This window comes from Ranitomeya imitator, chromosome 3 (assembly GCF_032444005.1).
Source record: "Ranitomeya imitator isolate aRanImi1 chromosome 3, aRanImi1.pri, whole genome shotgun sequence".
NCBI lineage: Eukaryota > Metazoa > Chordata > Amphibia > Anura > Dendrobatidae > Ranitomeya > Ranitomeya imitator.
The window spans coordinates 400,621,133-400,648,908 of NC_091284.1; the positions used below are offsets into that span (position 1 = coordinate 400,621,133).

The following is a 27,776-nucleotide window of genomic DNA, read 5'->3' on the forward strand; positions in this document are numbered from 1 at the left end:
AGGCATGTACCTCTTCCCTGCCATCTGAATGTCTAGAAGATGGACAGGACCCCAGAATCTTCAGTGGCCTTACCAGTTTAAGCTCAGAAACCAGTCCCACACACAAATCATTAACCAACGACTTTACTGCCTCTCTTAGTGCTCAGGATTTGGCTTTCCTCACTCCAGGTGAGCTTGCTGAAGAATATTGCGGTCTGGCATCTAGTGAAGGAAATTCCATTGCAGTCCTGCAGGAGGTCACTTTGTCCTGCAGTGAGATTGACACTTCTCCTGACGCCAACGTTGAATCTAGCAAATCATCAGAAACCATCGCAGACTCTTCATCCGTGGAGCTTAATTTAAGGGCAAAAAGTACAGTACAATCATCTAAAAACTGCTGCAAGGACACAGTGTCTTTAAGGCAAGCAAGTGAAGAACAATGCGTGTCTCCTGAGCCTTTCTTTGCGGAGGGCGACTCTGAATTTGAGCTGGCATCTGAAGGGTTCGATGCACGTGTTCATTTGTCAGTCCTGAGTGACAGCTGCTCTCTGTCTGTAAACACAAGGGACAATAGTCTGGCACCAGGGGAAGAAGGCGGCGCTAGTGAGCTACAGTCTGCTGGGGACACATCAGGACTATTTGACCATGAACCCACTGTTTTGTCTTCTGCCACCGAGGTAACCTATACAGTATTGTAAGTCTTCAATTACACATTGTCTAGAGGTGTAACACAATTCTATTGAATATCCATGTATCAGGCATTTCTATACCGCTGTGCACCCATTTTAGTAACATTGTTTTCCATAATAAGTTTGGCCTTATTGAACAATATTGTAACATACAATTATTAGGTTCTGTAGGAGGACGTAGATCTGGGGATTAATTATGATGGAATATAGGCTGAACTGGATGGACAAATGTCTTTTTTCGGCCTTACTGACTATGTTACTATGTTTATATTTATTAATGATTTATAATGTACATCCGTAAACCTATCCATATAAAGAAAAGATGAGACCTGATGATTATATAACTTGAGTGATGACTACGCTGCTGATTTGCATACAGTTTGTGCATTCAATGGTTAATTATAGATCACTAGTGCACAGCGCTTTTCATAGCATGCTGTAGGCGGAGAACTCCAGCACATCAAGTACAGGAAAATCTGCTGCTGGAGGAATTTCTAGGAGCAGAAGGGTGCTGATAATTTTGTGTAGATGGAGATATTCATTAATAAATGCAAAATCCCGCCTGACCTCTTTATCTGTGGTACTCCTTGCTTCACCCCACACTCGCTGTTATGTGCACGTGGCTGGGACATGAGCCAATGGCTGTTCAAACTTTGGAATTTGCCAAAGCATCTTTTCCGTTAGGAAGGTAGGGCGTAAGTAACTGTAATGTATGGAGGCACTGTACGGGATCTGTCCAGTGCACACACTTTTGGCAGGGGGTAAATCATTGCGCTGCGAAGATACTGTACGCTACACATTGTTCCTAAGGTGCATTTTCACTGACATTATCGAGAATGAGCTGTCTTCAAAAAGTGATATTCCTAATTTTACATTATAAACAGGATGCTGATCACCTGATGAACAAGCATTTGGGTGAAATGATCTTTTGTGCCACAAAAAGATCATTGTTCTCGGCAGCACGTTGTCCCACTTATGCACACTGACCAATTTATTACTGATTTTTGTGCATTGTTAAGGCTGCTTTCACACACCTTTTTTTTTTTTGCCGTCAGGCACAATCTGTCGAATGTTGAAAAGAAAATGGATCCGTTGCAGATTGTGAAAAAACTGATGCGACGGATCCATTATTATGTCCGTTTGCTCTGGCCGCCATCAAAACAATTTTCAAAGGATCCGGCGAAAAACGGATGAAACGTGAGGCCATCCATCGCAATACGTTGCTAATACAAGTCTATGAGAAAAAAAACGGATCCGGCGGCAACTTTTGCCGGATCCTTTTTTTTTTTTTTTTTTTAATTTGCCGGATTGTGCTTGACGGCAAAAAACTGATGTGTGAAAGCAGCCTAAGCATGGTCTGTCTGTCTAGTGCGCACGTTGAGTATTTGCTGGCAAAATTTTCTGCATCTTGGCAGCAAAAACACTGCGGAAAAATCCACTGCGTTTTTTAATGCATTTTTGTAATCTTTTTTTTTTTTTTTTCTTGTGCATTCATTGGGGCAAAAACGCGCACAGAATTGACTTGCTGCATATTTAAACACACCGCTGTGATCATGTGCACAGCTCTTCAGGATTCTCATTGACTTTGCTGGCATAAGGATTCCCTAGCATTTTTGGGCCAATTCCGCAAGGTAAAAATGCACCGTGTGCGCATAGCCTACGTAAGCTATTAAACGCCCCCGATCAGTAAATGTGTGGATCAGAGGTTGTTTCGCATCGCCTGCCTGTTCATGTAAATGGACATTTACATAGCCTGTAACCAATGTCACTGAATAGAATAGTTTTGTTACCACTGTCCTGCTCTGCTACATTATACTAATTTTATCACTTGGAATGGTCACAATAGCGAAACAAATTCTGTACGTCATACAAGTGAAGATAAGAGTCAGATGTCCAGATTCTGTAGTTTTAAAACAGTCCATAAGGTTAGTCAGTCCTCTTTACGACTACTTTAGTGATGATAAAAAGTGTATAGAGAAAGGGCCATAAAACGTGTCAGATTTATTAATTGTGTTCCATTTTGACACAAATTGTTAATGTATTTGTACTCCAGCCTTGAAGCAATGTAAGGAAGCGTGTCTAACCCGGCTAGCAAGTTATGTCACAGGTATACAACACATGAAATTTTTATATTTTGGCTCATTACAGGGAACACTTCTGGATGATTTTACTAATAGATGTATTGATATGGCTGTATAGGGCCCAGTGTAATAATAAAATTGATACCTGTATTGCAGTAATTTTATCTGCCATCATAGAGAAATCGAGCTTTGAAAGTACATGCAAATTAGCTGAAAGTGCAATGGGGTGTGTTAGTGCACGTGGCTATGACTTGCCCACAATGCACTTTCAATGCATTCAATTGCATGTGGCTTCAAAGCTTGATTTCTCAGTGGTGACGCATGAGATTAAAGGGAACTTGTCAAGTCCCATAGGTGCTCAAAACTAGTACTATATTGTTACATGTGCCAAATCCTTTATTTTAGTGGTCTTGTAAGTGACACAGTGATACTGCTTTGGGTTAAAAATAGCTTTAATGTGCTGTACATCATATGCTAATGAGGCAGGACATGTACCTGACTGGTTTCATCTCCAACTTCCTGGCATCAGGCTTTCTATATGGTAATCCATTATTTCCTACGAGACTGGATGACCTCTCAGCGATCCGAGTATGGTCTTTGGCCTACCACATTCTCCACTGAGGGTATCTATCCATTCCCTGTTTAGCAGGAACGCTATGCTCTACCCAAGTTTGACATTCTTCGATATCTCAAGCTAAACCACTTTGTCTTATTTATCTCTATTTTTTTTTTTTTTGCCTAATCCTCACATTAGCATCATTTGACAATGATGTAGGTCCTCTTCTCATTCCCTAGGCCTTATGTCCTTGCTTTTTTCTAACTTGACTCGTGCCACCTATCGTATACATCTAACTTACCATATGTATCTAAATGGGATTCGGACTTGGTTCTTCTGAAGTGAAAATCAATTATCCCACATTTGGATCTCTAGTGCAAAAGGCATCTACACTACCTAAAGGATTCAAACCAATCTGAGGGCCGTAACTAGGCGATGCCACCCATATTGCTTAATCTGTCCCTGGATATTCCCTCATTGTTTCAGGGGTTGTTTTAAGGTACCTTCACACTGAACGATATCGCTAGCGATCCGTGACGTTGCAGCGTCCTGGCTAGCGATATCGTTCATCGTTCAGTTTGACAGGCAGCAGCGATCAGGCCCCTGCTGGGAGATCGTTGGTCGCTGCAGAAAGTCCAGAACTTTATTTCGTCGCTGGACTCCCTGCAGACATCGCTGAATCGGCGTGTGTGACGCCGATTCAGCGATGTCTTCACTGGTAACCAGGGTAAACATTGGGTTACTAAGCGCAGGGCCGCGCTTAGTAACCCGATGTTTAGCCTGGTTACCAGCGTAAAAGTTAAAAAAAAAAACCACTACATACTTACCTTCCGCTGTCTGTCCCCGGCGCTCTGCTTCTCTGCACTGGCTGTGAGCGCCGGCCAGCCGGAAAGCACAGCGGTGACGTCACCGCTCTGCTTTCCGGTCGCTGTGCTCAGTCAGTGCAGGAAAGCACAGCGCCGGGGACAGACAGCGGTAGGTAAGTATGTAGTGTTTGTTTTTTTTACTTTTACGATGGTAACCAGGGTAAACATCGGGTTACTAAGCGCGGCCCTGCGCTTAGTAACCCGATGTTTACCCTGGTTACCGGCATCGTTGGTCGCTGGAGAACTGTCTGTGTGACAGCTCTCCAGCGACCAAACAGCGACGCTGCAGCGATCGACATCGTTGTCGGTATCGCTGCAGCGTCGCTTAGTATGAAGGTACCTTTAGTGTAGGCAATATGCTTCACATTTGGTGGACCTGCATGAGGGTCTGAAGTCAGTGTATCAGAATTTACCAATGTATTTAAGAGCTCAGTCAGATGGCCATCTTTTTGGTCAGGGCGCTGTCCATATGTCCATCTAGACATACACTGATTCAATAATAATCCGTGTGCCTGTACATTTCTTCACATAAACCTGTGGTTTGTTTGGGAAAAATATAGGTTGTACTGCTCTGAACCAATTTCCAGGCTTGATTAGTGTATGAAACACACCTGAGCGACCGTAAAATATGGTCAACTCAATGAAGCTCACCAAACCAGAAATAAATTAAAATATAACATTTATTAAGAGATATTTAAAAGAGATCCAAAAAGGCCACATATAAGAACACAAACAATAACCCCAAATCAGAGGGGAACATCCATCTACAGGTCAATACATATGTAATCATACACAAGGGTAGTCTGTATATATGCTGGAAAGAAAGCATCCGTTTTAGGTAAATACAGGCTGAAGCACCTAAATATATAAGCATACCATGCCCATCGGCTCCTAATCAATAGTGAGTGCAGAAAACTGTATCTCCATACTGCTTGGACCGACGGGGATAATAATGTGTGCCTAAACTACGATGTGCTAAGAGCCCAGGATGACAAATAAAGACATATGCATCTTACCAGGAAAGTGCCCGTGTGTTGGATATTCTCCTCTGGCGCCCCGACGCGCGTTTCGCCCTCTGCTTCTTCCGGGGGTGTCAATTTCTTAATAAATGTTATATTTTAATTTATTTCTGGTTTGGTGAGCTTCATTGAGTTGACCATATTTTACGGTCGCTCAGGTGTGTTTTGTATTGAGAAGTACCAACAACTTTATGTAGTAGGACATTTGTGGTGATTTATTGATTAGTGTATGTCAGTATGAGGCACTCTGATCTAGTCACCTCTGCAGATTTACTATGGCCGCCTGACCTTGCTTTATGGAATATAACCTTTTTCCAGAAGCTCAGGAGGCCCTTGTTATTTTGCTTGCTGTCTAATGATTCTCCCTCACCTTTCCTTCTCTCTTCCTCTGCCCTTGCTCTTATTCATATTCATTTTACTCGTTCATATAGCTCCATCATATTCCACAGCACTTTACAGACCTCATCATCACTGCCCCCATTGGGGCTCACAATCTAAATTCCCTCCTATCAGTATGTTCTTGGTTCTGTTTCAATGGGCTCTCCATATTGCCAATCTTTTCCTAGTCCATAATATAAAAGTGGAAAACTTTAAATAAGACTATTTTCGTACTACTTTGAATTGACTGTTCACTAGATAATAGATAATTTGATCACAGTTGAATTGTAATTCTTTTGCTCTTTCTGTACTATAACTGTCCATACAAAGTACAATAAAAGACTATTGTTTAAAAAGACAGTCGATTTATCAAAGTGCCTTGGCTAGAGCATTAAGTGTCGCATTGCGACATCACATCTTTTGCTTTCCTGTTGTTGCAACAGAAAGCTGCCATTCAGTGGTGTAGGTGAGGTTACCCATTGACCAGGATGCACAAAACACCTAATTCTGTAATGATCTCCTGCTGATAAAACACTGATCTGTATTGAAACAGCAGCACATAGTAAGTGACCAGTGACTGGAATCAGGCTGTCAGCTCTTACATCCTGCTGCTGTCAGATTACATAGTAAAAACCTGCTTCCCTTTAAACAGAGCTGCTCTTTTTACCCATAGCAACCAATCAGAGTGTAACTTTCCATTCTTAAGTAATTCTGGGAAAATGAAATAAGTGCTGTGATTGGTTGCTAAATAGTTTTTATAAATGAAACATTAATTTCATTCCCTTCATGGATCTAGCAGTCACGGTGTGAAGTATTAATTCTTCTTAGTTCTAGATGTAGCCTTGCTGCTTCAGGCTACATAATTCTTATTGAAAATCTTACTTAATATGCAGCACTGTTCTTAATTGCTGTTAAGGCAAATGAGCCACAATTTTTCTTATAATGGGTTTTGCAGGCTGTATCTGTCCATAACGCATTTTATCTTCTGCGAAAACACAGCCCTGTAGAATACTAGTCTTTAATAACCGCCATGAAAGCATTCACTGAAGGGTTAAAAGACTAATACTTTCCAGCTCTGCTTTTTTTTTTTTTAAAAATTCTCCAGCTTTATTTCTAATATGCAGATGAGACGTACTACAAGTAAAATAGAAGTGCTGGCGCCTATGACGGTGCTTTCCACCTACATACTAGATATGAATCAGACATAAACCATCTCGCTATTATGCTGGACGTCGCGGCCAGCTCGGGTTCAGCCCGTCTGCTCTTTCTCAAGAATATAATCCCATTACTTCATAGACTTTTTGCTCTTTGCAGAAAGTCCGTTAAATCTCCTTCAGACAATATGCTGGCAAGGCAACCTAGATGGTAGACTCTCCTTTTCCCAAACAAGTATTAATTTCGTGAAATATTTCATAGTCTGATATATATTCATTTAGAAATAAAAATTAGTCTTGACATTGCTTTTTTATATTGTTAGACAATTGTAATATGTTCTAATAGATACCAATTAGACAAATCTCTCTCTCTTTTTTTTTTTTTTTACAAGTGGGCTCGATTCCTGATAAAGACTTGATTCTGAATTACACGAGCAGGCCATTGATTGTTAATGAAGGCGAATAACTGTATCGCCTATGTACAAGGTGGGAGAAAGATGTACGATGCCTGAGACACCCCATCAATCATGGAAACGGGGAGCCCCTTTCCATTATCGGCCATGTATGCTTACTACACTATGCACTGTCCGTGGGAATGATGGAGATAGCCAAAAACTGTACTCTGCCATTCCATCAGTCCCAAAGACATTGAATAGAGCTGTACTGCTTAATCCATAAGATGGCCATGGGCTCCTATTCTCGTGATCTTTCAGAGCCCGTATAGTGGAAAACCCAGTGATCATACAAATGTCGTGGTAAATGTTTTCTGCCAGCTAGCCCCTGTAATGGGCTCTTACACACCTGACTCCATGATCTCCAGAATACTACTGATTATTGAGGGTCTTGGCACTGAAAAGACTCTAGAGGACCTTTCTGCAAAAGGATATTGTCCAAAGCCCACAAATGCTTTAAGGTGTATGCTTTTGTGGTTCCAAAAAGTATAGTCACTTTTGTTTTTTCACACTAAAAAATTAAAAAGTATCCCTAAGGCCACGTTCACATGTTCAATATGTTACATCAGTGTTTGTAATTCAAAATAAGGAGAGGAAGAATCCGAGGAAAAGTATAATAGAAACACGTGACCACTTGTGTATTTATCAGCCACTCCTGGTTTTGGCTTATAAATACTGATGTAAAATACTGACCAAATACTGCTAGTGTGACCGTGGCCTTAGTGTATTTCTCAAACACCTGAGGATGGAACAGTATACATCTGTAAAAAAGAAAAGGTCTAAAAACAAAAACAATGGGTTTCAGCATGACCTCTTCGTGTCTTTTTAAAGTAACCCTGTAATATTGCTGAATTCCGGTTTCCTGGACTTTCCCGGTATGATGTCAGCTTGGCTGTGACCTGACTATATTTCTGTTACTCAGTCCACTAGAATGATACCATTGTTCCGTCTGATAAGGACTAGAGTTGATGGATACCTATGCTGTGAATTGAGTGCATTAAATGAAGCTATGTTTTTACGGTTTCTTGTTTGTTTTTTTTTTAATAAGAATTGTATTTATTCCTATGGACATGCCCATGCTTGTCACTGGTTTCAAGAAATAAAAAGACCCATTTCATTACATGCAGCCTCTGAAATAATGTCAGTAAGGTTTGTAAGCCCATTTCCTCCTTTCCCCGAGATGCCGCCCTTCCTTTGTAATTGCTAGGAGTATGGCCCTGTATTCTTGATGGTTCACAGACACACTTTATATTTGTGCTTTTTCTAATAAAAGTCCAATAACACTGTATGTATTTGGTCGTTATTGCAAACAAACACCATTCTTGTTCAACTAAATTTTGCAGTATTTTTTTTTGTAATTTTTTTTTTTAAGGTATTTCAAAAGGATCAAGTTGACGCTCTACAGTTGAAGCTGCAGCAAGTGAATGGCCTTGGTCAGGGTCTGATTCAAAGTGCGGACAAGAACTGTGATGTGCACGGACTAGAACATGACACGGAGGAACTGAACGCTAAATGGAACACACTAAACAAAAAGGTGAGACATTAGGCCGTATTCACACGTCGCAGATTCTCCAAACCCACAGCCATTTACGGTACCATACCAGCAAATGGAGAATTAAAAAAGCAAGAGGCGCTCCTTGTGTAACACCGTGGGCAAATCTGGGGGTTGGTCGCTCACCTGATCAGGTTGTATGTGGCACAACTATGTAAAGAGTGATGTAAAACCCAATCGTGGCTGCTGCTCCGGCCGCTGTACTCGCACCAAGAGGAGACAGGACATAACAAGTAAAGGAGAAAATCATAGCTTATCGAGACACCTCATAATGGCGTGCAAACATAATTACACTATGAGTTTAGTAGCCCAAATTCCCAACCACCTACCAAATAAATTCCAGAAATGATCGTAATCAGGAATCCTAATGGATATTTCAGTTATCTACTCTTGCACCAGAGGGATTACAGTAAATAAAACTGCTGAGAATACAAGGTAGCTAATTAATACATTACATTAATAAAAATCAATATTATAATTCCATTTATACACCATTGTTTTAAAATTGTAATTCCCTTGCTAATATTTATATTGTATCATGTTCAGGTATTTAAACACTTTTTATCCAATCATATATGTTCACATGTGTGGTTATTGCTCCGAAATGCATTGCAGTAAATTGGAAGTTGTTTTTTTTTTTTTTTTTATACTTACAACACGGATTAACCTTTGTCAGTGGCGGCGCCTGGTGTCCACCACACTCCTTTCTCCTATACAAGCAAATGAGGTATTTAAAAATCCCATTCACACATTGCAGGAAAAAATTCTGCAGAAAAAATGCGTATTTTAAATCTGAAGTATGCTTATTCTTGGGCGCCTTTTTTTTTTCCGGATTTCACTCTGTCATGTTTTCTGGTGGAATCCACAGCCAAATCTGCAGGTAAGGGCACATGCAGAGGGCGGTGATCTTCTGGTACAAGAAAATCGGTCTGAGGTTCTTCAGTGTTTAAGTGCTGTCCGTTTTTTTTTTTCCTTTCATGGACCCACTTTCATTGCTGACTAGGATCAATATTGGACACGTAGTCATGATTTTGCATTGATCATTCGGTCCGCAAAAAAATCATGGGCTTGTGAACAGCCCCATAGACTATCATAAGTACTTGCGCGATCCATAGAAAACAATGACAGCACTCATACTTGGAAAAACTGACGTGTGAATGAGTCCTAACGTGGATTATGTCTGTGGAATTGGGACCGAATCCGCAGCTTACATTTTCTGCAATGTGTAAACATGGTGTTAAAGGGATGCTAAGGTACAGGAGGTCGACGTAACATGGGAGCAGCTTACGGGTTTTTGGATTTCTGACAGCATGTCTTAGAAGCGACACCTTCTATTGCACAGAGATGTGGTGGGAGGATTTAGATTTAATTTCCAGTGAGAGAGACTGCGTGTGGGTGGTAGAGATGAGACCATCTGACTTGTGCAGCTTGGAACGGTTTCTCGGAGCCTGCTGTTCAATCACATTCTTGTTTGAGCGATGCCAGAGCCTTCCTCCCCCCAGCGCCTTGTCACCTAAGATTGCTATCTTGCCGTGAATGATGAGCGATTGTTTTCTGCGCAGGTTGCAGAGCGGGTGACGCAGCTACAAGAGGCTCTGCTGCACTGTGGGAAGTTCCAGGATGCCCTGGAACCGCTGCTCAGCTGGCTTACCGACACCGAGGACCTGATTGCAAACCAAAAGCCGCCCTCTGCCGAATACAAAGTGGTGAAGGCCCAGATCCAGGAGCAAAAGGTACAAGACCGAATAAGTCAACTCCTAGCTCAAGCATGTGAAATAAAGGAAATACAAATGGCTCACTAAGCAAACATTTCAGTGTCTGTATGATGAGCACAAGACCCAGATCATCCTCTGTTCAGGTGAAAAGGACGTTGATCATCCTCGGTTTCTATGGTGATTTATATAAAGAGTCTATCACATTCATTATTCTGCCCTGTCTGAGGTCTGACACATATGTGTTCGTGTTCTGTAGTATTTGAGAATTTATGGAGACCCTATTTATTTGCTTTTTTTTTTGTTCCTTTTTTTTTTTCTTGTTATATGTATTGTGGTTCTTTCTGCCAAATTCTTCAAAGTGGCACAGGTTCATGGATTTTGCGCTGAATCAAAAATGCTCCTTATTTCGATTTTTTTGTTGTTGTTGTTTAAGTGCAAAAAGTCACATTTTCTGCAGAAGCACATAAAATCACTAGACTACTAAATTTTTTCGCTAACATTTTTCAACTTTTTGAAGTCTTGTTTGAATCTGTCAAAAACATTTGGAAACCTACCAATAATGATGAACATAAAAAACATAAAACAAGCGAACACATATAAAATAGAGGTTGAAAAGTCGACCATATATCTTTAAGTGACATACCGCTGAAATTATTGTGCCAGTCACTACTTCAAGGGGTATTCCCATTTCCAAGATCCTATCCAAATATTTAGTAGTTATAATAATATAAGCATATACCTCCAATTAGAAATGTGGTATAGTTTTTGTGATTCACTATCTCTTTCCTCATATGCAGGCTTTGCAGGACTTTGGGTATCCATGGTTACGGCTAGAGATGAGCAAATTTGATTGGGTCCCTGCTTATTTGGCTTACCAAATAAGCTACAGCAGGAACCAGGATACCTGAATCACTCCTGCTGATCAGCTCCACAGCTGCATGGAGAGCCTGTGTGTTGTGACAGTGAAACGGCTGTGACACATGCAGCTGCGGAGCTGATCAGGAGCGCTCCATGTATCCAGGTTCCTCCTGCAGCTTATCCGGTAAGCACTATAGCTTGCTGAATAAGGAGGGATCCAATCAAATTCGCTCATCTCTAGTTACAACCACTAGTAACTAGCTGTCACTATATCAGTGGTCGTAACCATGGATACCTAAGGTCCTGCAATGCCTGCACATGAGGAAAGTGACATAGCAACTCAGAAAAACTACACTACATTTCTAATTAGAGGTATTTGGTAATCTAATTGTGGGGTATTTTTATTCTGATACAAAATGGAGCAGGTGGTAATATGCCCAACCGTCACTCCATGCGTATTCTATAGGGCTGCTTGAAAAAGCCAAACACAGTGCTCAGAAGCCCCAAAAGGAATGCATGGAGTGGCGATTATGTATATACTCTGCCTTTCCATGTGAACAGGGATAAAAGTAGCTCATTTTGCCAATCGGGGCAGGTCCAAGCAGTTGGATTCCCACCAATCAACAAGTTTTCACCTATACCGCAGGTAGATGATACCCTTTTTCCTTTGGACAACCCCTTGAATCCTGCCATCAGACAGGAAAGCATAATATGAGTAATGGGTTCCCTTGAATTATTAATCATCTCAACCTTTCATGACCGAGATCAGAACTGTGTCTAGGTCCCGGCTAATAAATATAAATATATATATATATATACACACACACACACACTATATGTACATGTATATATATTGCATGTACTTTATAAGACCAGGGTTATGACAGCCAAGCACATGTGAGTTACTCTAATGGCGGGCTGCAGCTCTGCTTGGCTGTTTTATAGCCCTGCCTCTGTAGGCCAGGACCAAAAAGCCATTATTTCCACCTTGCTTATGAAAGCCTGAAATGAGAATAACCCTTTAAATTGACTTCACTTAAACCTTATGGATACTGGTTTGGTTTCATAACAACTGTTTTAATGAGACCTCCATTAGGACAAGACATGTGTTGAATAGATTATTATTTTTTTTTTTAAACCTTGGTATTTACATTCTAAGATGGGAGTACATGGCTAATTTAGCTTTTTCTATTGGCACTCTGCTTGTATCAGATGTGAACTTTCCCCATTCATTGCCACTTGTAGCTCCTACAACGTCTCCTGGATGACCGTAGATCAACTGTGGACATGATTGAAGCTGAAGGAACCAGGATTGCTGAGGGTGCCGATCCTGCAGATAAAGAGAAAATAAACCGTCAATTGGAGACTCTCAAGGAGAGGTGGTCATCTCTGCTGCAGAAGGCACAGTCAAGGTGCGTTTTACTACTTTCACTCGCGGTTTATTGCTGGACACCTATAAAAAGTTCTTAAGATTGGAAATTCTTTCTTAGTGACAAATTGTAGTTGTGGAAAGCCCCTTTAAGGTTTTACATTGAGTATATATATCGTTATTTTCAACGAATCACTTGATGTAATGTTATGCAAACTGACAGACACAGACAGAAAAGGGCCACTATGCAAGAAAAATATATGAGCCTTTTGCAGCCCAAAAGCTCCTAAAAATGCAAAATTGCACTGGCTTTGGAGGTATAAATGGCCCCCCTTGCCTCTTGGGCCTCTGTGGTTGCACCGGTGATATGTCCGCCCATGGTTATGCAGCTTAGACTGCACAGTAGTACAATAAGTAGTACATCCATTGACCTACACTTAAGCTGGCTATGCACATAACATAACTGTCGGACAAACATTCATTCAGCAGTCCGTTCTCTTTGCATTCTGCTGAGTGCTCATGTTCTTTCAATTGGGTGAGAGGAGAAAGCCACTGCCATACAGCCTTGGCAGCATCTTTCCTGAAAAGAAAAGGATTGGGCATTGAAATTCCAACTTCAAGATCCTTCCTTCCTAACATCATTGGTTGGGGAGGCGTCAGGAGACCCTCGTCCCATACCATACACACGGCGGATCCCAGTGACTTTCATCTAATGTGTAAGCCTTATAGAGGCCCTGAGCTGATCCTCCCACTGTGGATGTTTGTTTAGACATTTACGGCAGTTTGACCAGAAAAGGTTTGGCGTGGATTTGAATCACATCTAAATTAATGTCTCACAATTAAAGGGATTGTCTGTGACTTTTATATTGATTTTCTATGTTTAGCAGGGGCAATCACCCAGTACCCTCCATCGGTGGCAGCCAGATGTGCTCAGTTGGAGAGCTGCACAGCTCTTTCAATTGTATAGTGGCCCCGGCCAGGTACTGCACATCCATTCCCTATGGATCTGAATAGTGGCCGGATGTGCAGTACCCAGCTATATATACACGTGACGCAGCTTTGCCACGCAGCTCCGCTAACGGATGACATCTGGCCGGCACAAGTAACAGCTGATCGGCGGGGCTGCTATGTACATAAGTCCTCTGTTTCTTAATATTACCATTACGTGCTATCGTTTATACAGGCAGAAACAACTTGATGACATCCTAGTTCTAGCCAGGCAGTTTCATGAAACAACTGAACCCATATTTGACTGGCTTTCCGCCACAGAAAAGAAGTTGGCAAATTCTGAGCCAATCGGCACCCAGACAGGAAAAATTCAGCAACAGATCCTGCGTCACAAGGTATCCCGGGGATGAAAAGGGCGAATCATGGGAAGCGGGCACTCCGTACTCTCCTCTATATATTTAATTCTAAAGAAACCCTCTCTTTATGTGTAACTGCATACACGTTATAAGTTTTGTTTTATTAATTTGATATAATTTATCATCCATTTTTTATCATGACTTTTTATTTTCTCTCATTTGTTTTATATTTTGTTCTACTATTTGTGCCCTTGCATTAATTTTGTCCATGTTTTTGTTATTTCTATGCATGTTTATTCCTTTCTTTTTTGTGTGTTCCTTCTGGACATTATCCAGACTCTAGAGGACGATGTTGCAGTCCATGAGACTGATGTATGTGAAGCCAGCAGGCTAGTCGACAGTCTTTCTGCCCTGTGCTGTGCCCCTGAGCGCCATAGGCTGGCACAGAAACTAGACTTCTTGCATGCTCGGTACAAAGAGGTTCAGGATCTCTGCAGCAGAAAAAATGCCTTGCTGGGGCAAGCTCTGAGCAATGCCCGGCTGTTTGGGGAGGACGAAGTGGAAGTCCTGAACTGGCTGGCAGAAGTAGAGGACAAATTAAGCTCTGTCTCTGTTAAGGACTACAAGCTGGAGGTCCTACAGAATCAACACAAAAACCAAATGGTACATTTATTTCATATTCATTGATTATTTTATTTTTTTATCATTCGTATTTAATTTATTTCTCATGCATGTATATGTTTTTGTGTTGGTTCATTTTTAAATAATTATATTAAGTGTAAAGACCGTGATTCACCTCCTCGTCTAGTCGGCTCTGGCTGGGCTGGAGCAGTCCCGTCTGACCTGAGGTCTCTAGCAGCATTGTGGTTACGTCATTGTTTTAAGCTACTTTGCTTTTGACAAATTGTTAAATCATCTATAAAAAAAAATCCTTTGGCGCCAGGGAAGACTTCTTCATTATGAGAATTAGTCATATTTCTATAGCCTGATGCCAGCATCATCTACCAAACAGTAATTAACAGGAGCCATTAACCAAGGTGAAAGGACTGGTTGTATTAGTGACCAGAAGCTGATTGGGGTTGCCTACAAATGTGTTAGGGTCTGTATATACGGGCCGACCTCCGGCACTAAATAATCGTTAATTATCTCCTGCTCATTTGCTGATCAGCGGTAATTTAATAGCCTGCTTAAGCAAGATGACCTGGCTTCAGAAGTGTTCTGAGCTAGCGGTAAAAGATCGTTTAGTCTGCCATAGGCTGCTATTGTTTTCAGCAGCACGATTTTTGTTTACTCAGGATGATGTGCTGCCGAGAACAATGATCATTTCACCCTATGAGTAGGTGTTTTCCCCCTTCGTTCCGGGTAATCTTGCAGTATAAATGAACCAAAAAATATACAGTATGGCACAGATGGTAAAACAAGGCTGCAAACCAAAATGATACTAAACCTTTAATCCAGGGATACTTGGCATGAGATTTCCAAGCCTCTTTTGTGTTGCTTGCTTTCTCTAAGAAAAAAAAAAGATACTGAGCAAAGTAGTGATAATAAAGAAAATAGTGTTTGTGAAATAAAGTTTAAAAACATATGTGTATATACAGTACAGACCAAAAGCTTGGACACACCTTCTCATTTAAAGATTTTTCTGTATTTTCATGACTATGAAAATTGTACATTCACACTGAAGGCATCAAAATTATGAATTAACACATGTTGAATTATATATTTAGCAAAAAAGTGTGAAACAACTGAAAATGTGTTATATTCTAGGTTCTTCAAAGTAGCCACCTTTTGCTTTGATGACTGCTTTGCACACTCTTGGCATTCTCTTGATGAGCTTCAAGAGGTAGTCACCGGGAATGGTTTTCACTTCACAGGTGTGCCCTGTCAGGTTTAATAAGTGGGATTTCTTGCCTTATAAATGGTGTTGGGACCATCAGTTGTGTCGAGCAGAAGTCTGGTGGATACACAGCTGATAGTCCTACTGAATAGACTGTTAGAAATTGTATTATGGCAAGAAAAAAACAGCTAAGTGAAGAAAAACGAGTGGACATCATTACTTTAAGAAATGAAGGTCAGTCAGTCCGAAAAATTGGGAAAACTTTGAGAGTGTCCCCAAGTGCAGTTGCAAAAACCATCAAGCACTACTAAGACACTGGCTCACATGAAGACCATCCCAGGAAAGGAAGACCAAGAGTCACCTCTGCTTCTGGGGATAAGTTTATCCGAATCACCAGCCTCAGAAATCGCAGGTTAACAGCAGCTCAGACTAGAGACCAGGTCAATGCCACACAGAGTTCTAGCAGCAGACATATCTCTACAACAACTGTTAAGAGGAGACTTTGTGCAGCAGGCCTTCATGGTAAAATAGCTGCTAGGAAACCACTGCTAAGGACAGGCAACAAGCAGAAGAGACTTGTTTGGGCTAAAGAACACAATGAATGGACATTAAACCACTGGAAATCTGTGCTTTGGTCTCATGAGTCCAAATTTGAGATCTTTGGTTCCAACCACCGTGTCTTTGTGCGACGCAGAAAAGGTGAACGGATGGACTCTACATGCCTGGTTTCTATCGTGAAGCATGGAGGAGGAAGTGTGATGTGTGGGGGGCTTTGCTGGTGACACTGTTGGGGATTTATTCAAAACTGAAGGCATACTGAACAAGTATGGCTACCACAGCATCTTGCAGCGGCATGCTATTCCATCCGGTTTGCGTTTAGTTGGACCATCATTTATTTTTTAACAGGACAATGACCCCAAACTCACCTCCAGGCTGTGTAAGGGTTATTTGACCAAGAAGGAGAGTGATGGGATGCTACGCCAGATGACCTGATGGTTTGGGGTGAGCTGGAAGGCAGAGTGAAGACAAGTGGGCCGACAAGTGCTAAGCATCTCTGGGAATCCCTTCAAGATTGTTGGAAGACCATTCCCGGTGTCTACCTCTTGAAGCTCATCAAGAGAATGCCAAGAGTGTGCAAAGCAGTCATCAAAGCAAAAGGTGGCTACTTTGAAGAACCTAGAATATAAGACATAATTTCAGTTGTTTCACACTTTTTTGTTAAGTATATAATTCCACATGGGTTAATTCATAGTTTTGATGCCTTCAGTGTGAATGTACAATTTTCATAGTCATGAAAATACAGAAAAATCTTTAAATGAGAAGGTGTGTCCAAACATTTGGTCTGTACAGTATATCCAAGACAGTAAATGCAAAAATGTATTGGTGGGTGACCCAACAGATTAACTTCCATAAAGAGATAAGTGGCACAAATGGCATAGTAGGCTTAAAATATTAGTACAGTAAAAATTGATAAGTTTATAAAAAATATTAAGTAAAAAATTAATGGTGAAATTTAAGTATACACAAACAGATCACATTGGAGTCCTAAAAAATGATTCCCTGTAACGAAATAAAATCAGGTACATGCAAAAAGAGCATAATATGGCGACTCACCCGACATGCGTTTCACCAATGCCTTGTCAGGGGTCTGGAGGCTGACCTGATTTCCGATGCAAAGTATCTGTAATAGATCACTCAGTGCACATAGCTTGCCATTGTTCTCGGCAGCATGACTTCTGTTTACACAGGATGATGCGCTGCTGCTAAGAACAATGATTTTTTTATGCAGCACAAAAAATCATTTCACCCAATGAACGGGTGTTTTGTTTGTTCCTTAGGTCAGAGGTCCCCAACTCCAGTCGTCAAGGCCCACCAACAGGTCATGTTTTCAGGATTTCCTTTGCATTGCACAGGTGATGCAATTATTACCTGGGCAAGACAAAGGAAATCCTGAAAACATGACATGTTGGTGGGCATTGAGGACTGGAGTTGGGGACCCCTGCCTTAGGTGATTGGCAGCCTTTTAACTCAGCAAGAGTATCGTGAAATAAAACGTCTTTCCCTCTTTCCCTGCTCACAATAATTTTGCAGGCAGTGTAAATGGACCATAAGTCGTTATAAAGCATGGAACAGGTGGTTAAACAAGGCTGAAAACCAAAACGGACACTCAACCTTTCATGCATCGAAACTTAGCATTAGTTTTCAAACCTTCTTTTGCTGTGTTGCTTTTCTAACTACTGATAACTTACAGGCCACTTTTCATATATCATTATTTTCCTGGCCCATGCTAAGCATTTATCTTCTGCACAGTACAAGAATAGGCCTAACTGTACAATCTTCATTTATGTAGCATCTTCTGGTATGGCATGTAAATGTGATTGGGGCTCCTCTGTGTTTAGACATGCCTTTATTCTCCGCAGAGAGCATAGACTATACACAATAATGCCGGGAGACCTTGGCATCACAGATGTTAGATTAGGTTCCTTAGAAGACCTACTTGTTATCATTGTAGACACTAAAATGCACTGATCACAATTCCATCTTCTCATGAAAAGGGAGATGGTTTCTCAGCTCTGCTTTCTTGGTCTTTCCGTCTTCGTGTGATGCCTTCTGTTAGGTTCTTTCTATACTGTAAGCTTCTTCCCTCGGCCACCATGCATTATCAGTATTCCCACCACTCGGGAGCAATTAACATAGTGTGAAGATACCAACCTCGCTAGCCCACCTCCTAATATAGCTACAACCGGTCCGTATACTGATAACTTGGGTATTTTTAGTTAGACATACACATGGCTTATTCCTTTCAGTTGGCTTCTCGCTAAGACTGACTAACATTTGTGTTATCACTTTTTTACCTATTTTATTTCCATCAATATATATATGATGCTGCTGTAGCTGCGAATTTCTTGTAAACGGTAGTTTTGCCAGTTTCATTGGTCCTGTGGAGTGTTGCGTATCCCAGATTTAGCATATCAAGAGACAATGGTCAGACACTACTCTTAGAAAACCCAACTTTCTTGTGAAAACTGCACTGATTTACCAGAAACCGCCTTCTGTTGCATTTTCTTTTTCTTGACAGTTGACATCACGTGTACCTTGTAGAAGGAAATGTTTTTTTTATTTTCCTGGTCTGATTGGGTTTCCTCTTTCACTAAGGCCCTCAGTGAAGAAATAATCAATCGAAAGAGAAATGTGGATCAAGCGGTTAAAAACGGACAGGCCCTGTTGAAGCAGACAACAGGTAATGACTTCAGAGGGTGGTTTGTTGACACTGATTTTATGCTGGCAGTATAATTTTTCTTGTCTATTGTGATTTTGCAGGAGAGGAGGTACTGCTTATTCAGGAGAAGTTGGATGGCATCAAGACAAGGTACTCTGAGATCACAGCATCCAGTGGGAAGGCTCTCCGAACATTGGAGCAGGCCTTACAACTAGCCAGCAAGTTCCAGACCACCCATGAAGAACTGACCAGCTGGCTTGGAAGGGTTGAAGAGGAACTTGCCCTCACAAGTGGCCAGTCACCTTCAGGAGATCAGATTCCACAGTTCCAACAAAGACAAAAGGTAGGAATCTATCAAATGTGCTACAGATGGCAATGATTGTTCATTTTTTCTTATATTACCATGTGCTGATATATTGGACCATGATCAGTATTGCTTGCCGGCACAAACACACATGCTTATACCCTATGCAGGAATTAAAGACGGAAGCCATGGAATACCGTATAGTCCTTGATACCATTAACGAGGTGGGCAGTGCCCTGCTGGAGCTTGTGCCTTGGAGAGCCCGTGAGGGTCTAGACAAACTTGTCTCAGATGCCAATGAGCAGTATAGATCAGTCAGCGCCACCATTGGACACAGGGTTGATCAGATAGATGCTGCCATTCAGAGATCGCAGCAGGTAAGGGTGTTAAATGGTAATTGTGAGGATGTGTTCTGGTTTGTTCCTCCGACAGTTAAGCTGTGTGCACACGTTGCGTTTTTTCACTATAAAAACGCATAACAAAACGCATACATATGCATCCCATCAATTAGAATGCATTCCGCAATTTTTGTGCACATGATGCATTTTTTTCCACGAAAAAAACGCATCTCGGTAAAAAACGCAGCATGTTCATTAATTTTGTGGATTTTTCGCGTTTTTCCTTAAATATGCATTGGGAAAAGAAACGCACAAAAAACACATGAAAAACGCATAAAAAATGCATGCGTATTTCTTGCAGAAAATGTCCGGTTTTCTAAAGGAATTTTCTGCAAGAAATCGTGTTTTTACACGTAAAAGACAGCCATTCTAAGCTCCTTGACCTACAGTTACATTGTGTAGTTTTCACAGATATGATACTGCTCCTAATGATTCATAATTGATTTCTGTGCTTGACCTTACTTTTATGGGACTTAATATTAGCTGGCTCCCTTTCAAGACAGTGGGGATCCTGTTTAGCATAGTTGCACCCTGTCCTTCATAGCTTAAGCTGTTCTTTGCTTCAGCTCCTCGCTTTGTTAAAAAAATGGTGGTCTGAGCAGAGACCCCGCTTCCTGAATCGTCTTAATGGTCAAATAGTTCATATGGGTAAAAGTTCTGCTGTTGGGAGAATTCAGCTTAAACTTTTTATCAACTTCAGTAGGCTTTTCAAGTATTATTCAACTTTCTTATGAGACATTACATGACTTCTCACAATGTTTAAGATCTCTGCTGTCAGTGAATTGAAGCACTCTTAAGGTACCGTCACACTAGACGATATCGCTAGCGATCCGTGACGTTGCAGCGTCCTCGCTAGCGATATCGTCCAGTGTGACGGGCAGCAGCGATCAGGCCCCTGCTGTGCTGTCGCTGGTCGGGGAAGAAAGTCCAGAACTTTATTTGGTCGCTGGACTCCCCGTAGACATCGCTGAATCGGCGTGTGTGACACCGATTCAGTGATGTCTTCGCTGGTAACCAGGGTAAACATCGGGTAACTAAGCGCGGGGCCGCGCTTAGTAACCCGATGTTTACCCTGGTTACCATCGTTAAAGTAAAAAAAACAACCGCTGCATACCTACCGCTGTCTGTCCTCGGCGCTCTGCTTCTCTGGTCTGGCTGTGAGCACAGCGGCCGGAAAGCAGAGCGGTGACGTCACCGCTCTGCTTTCCGGCTGCCCGGCGCTCACAGCCAGACCAGAGAAGCAGAGCGCCGAGGACAGACAGCGGTAGGTAAGTATGTAGTGTTTGTTTTTTTACTTTTTAGGATGGTAACTAGGGTAAACATCGGGTAACTAAGCGCGGCCCTGCGCTTAGTAACCCGATGTTTACACTGGTTACCGGGGACCTCGGGATCGTTGGTCGCTGGAGAGCTGTCTGTGTGACAGCTCTCCAGCGACCAAACAGCGACGCTGCAGCGATCCGGATCGTTGTCGGTATCGCTGTAGCGTCGCTAAGTGTGACAGTACCTTTAGTTACTTGTTTACCCTGAGATGTAAGCTAGAATGTTCCTATAGATGGACAGAAGAGATCCTGGAATCAATGATTTTAGACGTTTAGAATTATTTTTTTAGAAGGAGAATCAGTCATGACCATCTGACCCTACTCAAACTGCTTAATTAGTCATGTAGCTCATTCTCAGATAAGCCAACCTGCGTGCCTTTGTAAAAAATCTGCCTTTCCATAATCAAAAAGATCATGTTGTAATCCCTATGCAAATGAGTCCGAAGTGCTCTGGGTGTGATCAGAGCACTTCCTGAGCCTCTCCCCCTCCCCACCCCGGCTCTATTTTTCACTGGCACTTTCTTCTGCTTTTATGAAATAACATCAACTGCATAGTGGTCAATGAAACAGAAGGTGGCAGTAGTCTGGGAGTAGAGAAAGGGGTGCAGAGGCGTTGAAAGTGCTCTAACCATGCCAAGAGCACTCCAGCCTCATTTACATATGGATTTTTCAATTTTGGAGTTGTGCATTTAAAAAACCCCAAAAAACTACTGACTGGCTTATCTGCCAATAATCTGCATCGTAGGATAAGCGGTTTGGGGTAGGTTGATTGTCATTCCAGATTCCCTTTGAGGGAGACTGAGCAGCGTGCATGGTCACATCTTACAAGATGGAATCCGTTGTGCTGCAGTTCTGTTCTCTGCAGCCTGATCTTGAGATCTCGGCTGCATTAGCTGCAGAATGCTTATATCTAGTACATCCACAGAGGAGATATGGACACACAGATTTTTGTGTATACATTCTTCTACCATATATGTATGAATGTGTGGCTACATTACAAGCTATTCTGTAAATGGCATAGACGTAATGGAGAGAGCCTTCAGTCTGTGGGTGAATGTGGCCAACTCAATTGGTTGAAAGAGGGTCTTGGGACCCCATTTATGATAAGTGTAGGATCCTGCAGTATTTCTGCGATTTATTTCTGCAGGGATAAACCTTATTAGTTAATCTAATTTGCTTTGCGCAAGAGAACTCCCTTCAGTTGGACACGACACAAGAGCGTAATCTTCGTTCATATGTTGAAAAGCTTTTTCACATAAAGTGCTGCCCAATAATAGTGATTCTGTAATAACTGGTCCAGTTATAAAGCGCCGGGTGGTTCTGGTTCTTTACACTAACTGGACCTATAGAGGATGTCGCTAGTTTTGTACTTTTTGCTCCTCGTGTAAGTGCTTTTTGTGTTGCTGTTACTGCAGGCTTTTGTACTTTTCAGTGTCTGTAAATGTTTTGTGTCGGCGGGAAATGTACTATACATGGACTGGTTTCTCTTCCCTTGTTTGGTGGTCTTCGGCTACGTTCATATTTGCGTTGTGCGGTGCTGCGTCGGCAACGCAAAACGCATGCACAACGCAGCGTCATGTTTTTGCATGATTTTTGGCGCAGAAAAAACTGCATCATGCAGCGTCCTCTGCGCCCTGACAGTTGCACCAAAATGACGCATGCGTCACAAAACGCAAGACAACGCATGTCCATGCGCCCCCCCCCATGTTAAATATAGGGACGCATGCATCGCCGCGGCTGCGCCCGACGCTGCACCGCACAACGCTAATGTGAACCTAGCCTTTCTGATTTGCAATGAATGCATTTGACTAACTGAGCCGATCAGTTGGCAGCATCTAGCATATGTGAGCTACTTAGTAAAGGGGCTATTTATTGGCCTGTAATGTGTCGGCTTGTACGTCACAATAGATTAACACAACTCATGCTCTTATGACAGCTTGTGAAAGGACAGCCACGTGTATACAGCTATGGCTGTAAGTCAGCAAAGAAACTGGGAACAGTGGTGCCAAATGTATAAAAGTTCTTAATAAATTTGCTGCAAAATAAAATCTATATCTACAATGTGTGCCATTTCCCTGGCGTATTGACAGTACCCCTTTTTTCTGATCTCCTCCCTCTTTTTTGAAAGGCGAAGAAGCCGGCTCAAAAGGTCACCCAATTTTGGCACAAATGCCACTGGCGCCAAGTTTTTCAACTTTTTAGCACCAGGCGTAGAGTGTGTGATTAAATTTCATCCAATGCTTAGTAAGGCTATGTTCACATGCAGCTTTTTTATGCAAATTGATCGATGCTTTTTATGGTACCAGCAAAAGCTAAATTGACCGCATTTTTTAAATCTGCAGCATGTCAGTTCTTTCAGTTTTTGGTTTTTTTGTGAACACAGCCTTAAAGTTGCATAAGGGCCCATACAAGCCAATTGATTAAAGGCTATGGATACCTTCAGCATCATTTTTGTTTCTTAGATTATTTTTGAAATTTGATTTCAGTTAACATTTTTGCATTATTTGCCTCCCTTCGCATCTGTTTGGCACTGCCTATTGCTGGCTGCAGATGACATTACCTGAGACTCTGGCAGTAAGCTCCTTTTGTTAGGATAGTCTATAGTTCTCTTTTGTTCTGAGCTTCTCTCGGCTCATTTAGAACAAAGTGAAAGTTGACCTGAGACTTTGTGGTCAAAAATAAACTGAGAGGAGTTTAGGAGAATAAGGTAAGATTAATAAAATCTCCTGCCAGAAGAACTCGCTGGCAAGTTCTCAGTAAACTCATTCTGCAGCCACCAATAGACAGTGCAACACAGAGGCAATACATTGCCAACTGTCCACACGAAACCCAATTGCAAAAATGATGGCCTTTTTTTTTTTTTTTTTTTAGCAAAAAATCGTGCATTTAAGTAAAAATACATGCCTCCAAATGTTGTCATATCCTAGGAAGGTGTATAATAATTGTGGAGCTGTCCCTTTCAGTGTTCAGTGTGTCGGCAATGTGTGCGCTTCATTGTCCTCCTTCGTCTTTGCTCCTTTCCTGCCAGTACGAGCAAGCTGCTGACGCAGAGTTAGCCTGGGTGGCTGAGACCAGGAGGAAACTGTTGGCACTGGGTCCGGTCTGTTTGGAGCAGGATCAGACTACAGCTCAGCTCCAGGTGCAGAAGGTAGGACTTGTTCCCTTACTGCTGGCATGCAAATCTGTGCCGGAAAGTCGCTTTCTACTTGTTATAATCACGCAACCAGTATTTCTATTAAATAGACCGACATTGAAGAACTGTTACCAAAGTATTTTCTCAGAAATAAATGTAATAAATACATGGAAAATGGATTTGATAGAACAGTTGTTCTGGTAGCGGTGGGACTTGACTGAATTTCCTTACCCTCTGATTACCCGCAAGATTAATGAAGTTTTGTTACTGTGCAGGCGTTCTCTGTCGACATTATCCGCCACAAAGACTCTATTGACGAGCTGATTGGCACACAGGAAGAGATTCTGGGTACATGTGGAGATGAACAAAAGGCCGCTTTACAAGTAAATGCAAAATTACAATTTCACCTGCTGCTATAATGGCAAAGAATCCTCTTTTTTGGGCTTGGATCAGCTCTTATATCTGTGTTTTTACAGGAAAAAACTAAATTGTTGCTGCGGCAGTATGAAGATGTCAGCCACATCAACTCGGAGCGGTCTGCCCGTCTGGAACGTGCGCAGATTCTCGTGGGTCAGTTTTGGGAAACTTATGAGGAATTGAACCCTTGGATTGAAGAAATGAAGACCACAATTTCTCAGCTGCCACCTCCTGCGGTCGATCATGACATGCTTAAACAGCAGCAAGAGGAAATCAGGGTAGGGCATGGCACAGGGTATTCTTTCTTTTTCAGAAGGCTTCAGATTGTCACACAGGCTATTTATACCTCAGTCTGTTTGATTTCCCAAGGCGCGAGGCAGAAATTAGGCTAGCAATATGTCTCACATTTAGCCTACAAATGCAGACTACTGTCTCAGGTGACGTCCTCTGTTGACCCAGTATAACTTTCCACACCATCCGCTTCATCCTTTTCATTAAAATGTCCTGTGTCAGGATCAAAAGTTTTTAAGTTTCATGCTTTCTTGAAATTGCAGCAATTAAGAGAATCGGTTGCCGAACACAAACCTCACATTGACAAGTTGCTGAAGATTGGTCCGCACTTGTGTGAACTGAATCCCGAGGAAGGGGCAGCCGTGCAGGAAAAGTACAGTGCCGCAGAACAGCTCTACCTGGGAATCAAGGAAGATGTTCGCAAGATGGCTATGGCTTTGGATGATGCGCTGGCACAAGCCGCTCAGGTATGCCTTACTACAGCAGGACCTATTGCTATATAGTGTATGGTACAACTATACCACTAATGAAAGATATCGTAGAATGAGCCCTAACATGTGAGCACCATGTTAAATGCTGAATTCTGTAAGAAGTCTGTGTATGCCAGTGATGTGTGCCGCCTCCTCTGTAGTCTCCATACCATCTTGCCCCATAGTTCATACATAAGTGTGTTTTTATGATTTGCCCCTGCGTTATTGTGTTTGCATTGTTGAGTTGCTGTGGTTCATACTCCACTAACCCCCCATCTCTCCTCTCATCTCACGTCACCTCCCTTTCCTTGTGGAATGTGTTAACTTTCTGTTGTGCTGCCATGGTAACATGTCCCTGTCGGCCTGACTATTCTGCATTACAGATCGTGGAGGTAAGTGTCATCCTGCTTGATTAGTTTCTTACCTTAACCTTTGCTTCCGTATATGTTCTGCTTCCTTCATGTTTGTTTTTTGTCCGGTCATTCGTAAATGTAACTATATTCATCTATCTTTTGCGCTACCAGTTCCATGACAAGGTGGGACCGATGTTGGAGACCCTTGAGAGCATGGCATCTCGTCTGCATATGCCTCCTCCGATACCTGCAGAGGTGGAAAAGATCCGGGATTGTATCAGTGAGACCAAGCACACAATTGTGGAGCTTGAAAAATTACAACCTTCCTTCGAGTCTTTAAAACATCGCGGGGAGGAACTTCTCAGTCGTTCACAAGGAGCAGATATGGACCCCGCAGCAAAGGGTACGCAAGATAGTTTACAGGCAGTGGAAGTCCAAGCCTGACTGATTTTCATTTGAAATGCTCCAGCGTTTCAGAGAAAATATATTTTGAAGATGAACCAAGAAAAATAGCCAGAGACGAGACTAGTCTGGCATCACATCTTGCCAGCTATTACCACCACTGCTCCAGGTGATTGACTGGTTACTCCTAGAGTGTCAATTACGTAGAATGGTAAGGGAACAAGCGGCACTGAACTAGTCTGGTCTCCAGCTTTGGTCCCTGGCCCAATCTTCAAACTATAATACGCCTGGCGTTTCAGAGAAAAATATGCCTGGCTGCAATGTCTTGGAGTCATGGATTAATGCAGTGTCCACGTGTATCGGTGGCTTCTTCAGGAGCCTTTGCCACAGGCTACCATCCTGATTGATGACTAGAATAGTGCAGCTTATGACGGACTCGACTAAGTTATTGGATCTATAGGGGACTGTGAGTGTCGTGAGACGGATCCGGCATTGTGTCTTGGATTTTATTTAGAATGAAAACCTTGACACAGATTTGAAGGGACCCTAATCTTGTTTAGTTATGTCTTTTGTGTCTTTACCATTGATCAAATCCAAAAGCTGGGTATCCATGGCAACCGCAGGCTCTCAGTGCGCCATTTAGATTGCTATTTATTACTCTATAAGCCATTTGGTACAAGAATGCTATTTTACATGACATGTCTTGGTTCTTGTGTCTCTCTTCAGCCGTTCAGGATAAACTGGATCAGCTTACATTCTTCTGGGAAGACATCAAAACCAAGGCAGACGAGCGTGAAATGAAATTGTTGGATGTTCTTGAGCTGGCGGAGAAATTTTGGTTGGATATGAACGCACTACTAACAACTATCAAAGACACACACGAGATTGTCTACGATCTGGAGAGTCCTGGAATTGACCCGTCAATGATTAAACAGCAGATAGAAGCTGCCGATGTAAGAAACCCATGCAGTTAGTCTGTGGTCTCCAGTATCTGATCAGATTGTTTAGAGTGTTGAGAATATATTTCTTTCTTTTCTTTAGTCCATCAAGGAGGAGACTGATGGACTTCATGAAGAACTGGAGTTTATTAGGATTCTTGGAGCTGATCTCATATTTGCTTGTGGAGAGACTGAAAAGCCGGAAGTTAAGAAAAGCATTGACGAGGTACCTGAAATGGAAAATGAGCAGCCGCTTGCCGCTTTTCTCACGGAGATAAATCGGCTCAAGTGTGCAGCTTTATTCTGAGAAAGGCTAGTCCACGCTGGACTTGGTACGAAATCTGTTGTATGTAATACAGATATAAAGTCATACTTTAATCCTTCCTTTCAGATTTAGGTTTCTAAGAGCCAATATTCAGAATTTGTCATGTCTTTCTATTATTCCCATGGTTTTAACTTTTTTTTTCTATTAGATGAACTCAAGCTGGGAAAATCTAAAGAAAACGTGGACAGAACGTCTGGAGAAACTGAGGGATGCAATGTCTTATGCGGTGCAATATCAAGACACTTTGCAGGTAGATTTTGACAATCATCAGTACTGGATACATTGAGCTGAAATATACTGCTGCAATTACTGTGTTTTATGTACATGCTTTGACAATAGAAAATTCTGTACAAAAATCTGCTAATGCAACTATATTGTATTGGGTTGCCAGACATTA

The 27,776-nt window shown here is 41.9% G+C and overlaps 1 protein-coding gene across 20 annotated transcripts in view; it reads left to right on the forward strand.

Moving 5' to 3' along the window:
• MACF1 (microtubule actin crosslinking factor 1) overlaps positions 1–27,776 on the forward strand; it is a 343,633-nt gene that overhangs the window by 262,594 nt on the left and 53,263 nt on the right. For 14 of the 20 annotated variants that reach the window (XM_069757084.1, XM_069757096.1, XM_069757098.1 and 11 more), the window contains 16 exons: positions 8,547–8,708; positions 10,289–10,459; positions 12,545–12,711; positions 13,852–14,011; positions 14,309–14,635; positions 18,966–19,050; positions 19,131–19,372; positions 19,504–19,710; positions 24,079–24,198; positions 24,459–24,566; positions 24,660–24,878; positions 25,155–25,358; positions 25,886–26,117; positions 26,843–27,069; positions 27,158–27,280; positions 27,528–27,629. In XM_069757084.1, coding sequence (XP_069613185.1) covers positions 8,547–8,708; positions 10,289–10,459; positions 12,545–12,711; positions 13,852–14,011; positions 14,309–14,635; positions 18,966–19,050; positions 19,131–19,372; positions 19,504–19,710; positions 24,079–24,198; positions 24,459–24,566; positions 24,660–24,878; positions 25,155–25,358; positions 25,886–26,117; positions 26,843–27,069; positions 27,158–27,280; positions 27,528–27,629 — 2,856 coding nt within the window. The remainder of the gene's footprint in view (positions 1–8,546; positions 8,709–10,288; positions 10,460–12,544; positions 12,712–13,851; positions 14,012–14,308; positions 14,636–18,965; positions 19,051–19,130; positions 19,373–19,503; positions 19,711–24,078; positions 24,199–24,458; positions 24,567–24,659; positions 24,879–25,154; positions 25,359–25,885; positions 26,118–26,842; positions 27,070–27,157; positions 27,281–27,527; positions 27,630–27,776) is intronic. The other 6 variants (XM_069757099.1, XM_069757094.1, XM_069757095.1 and 3 more) reach the window with 1 other exon arrangement.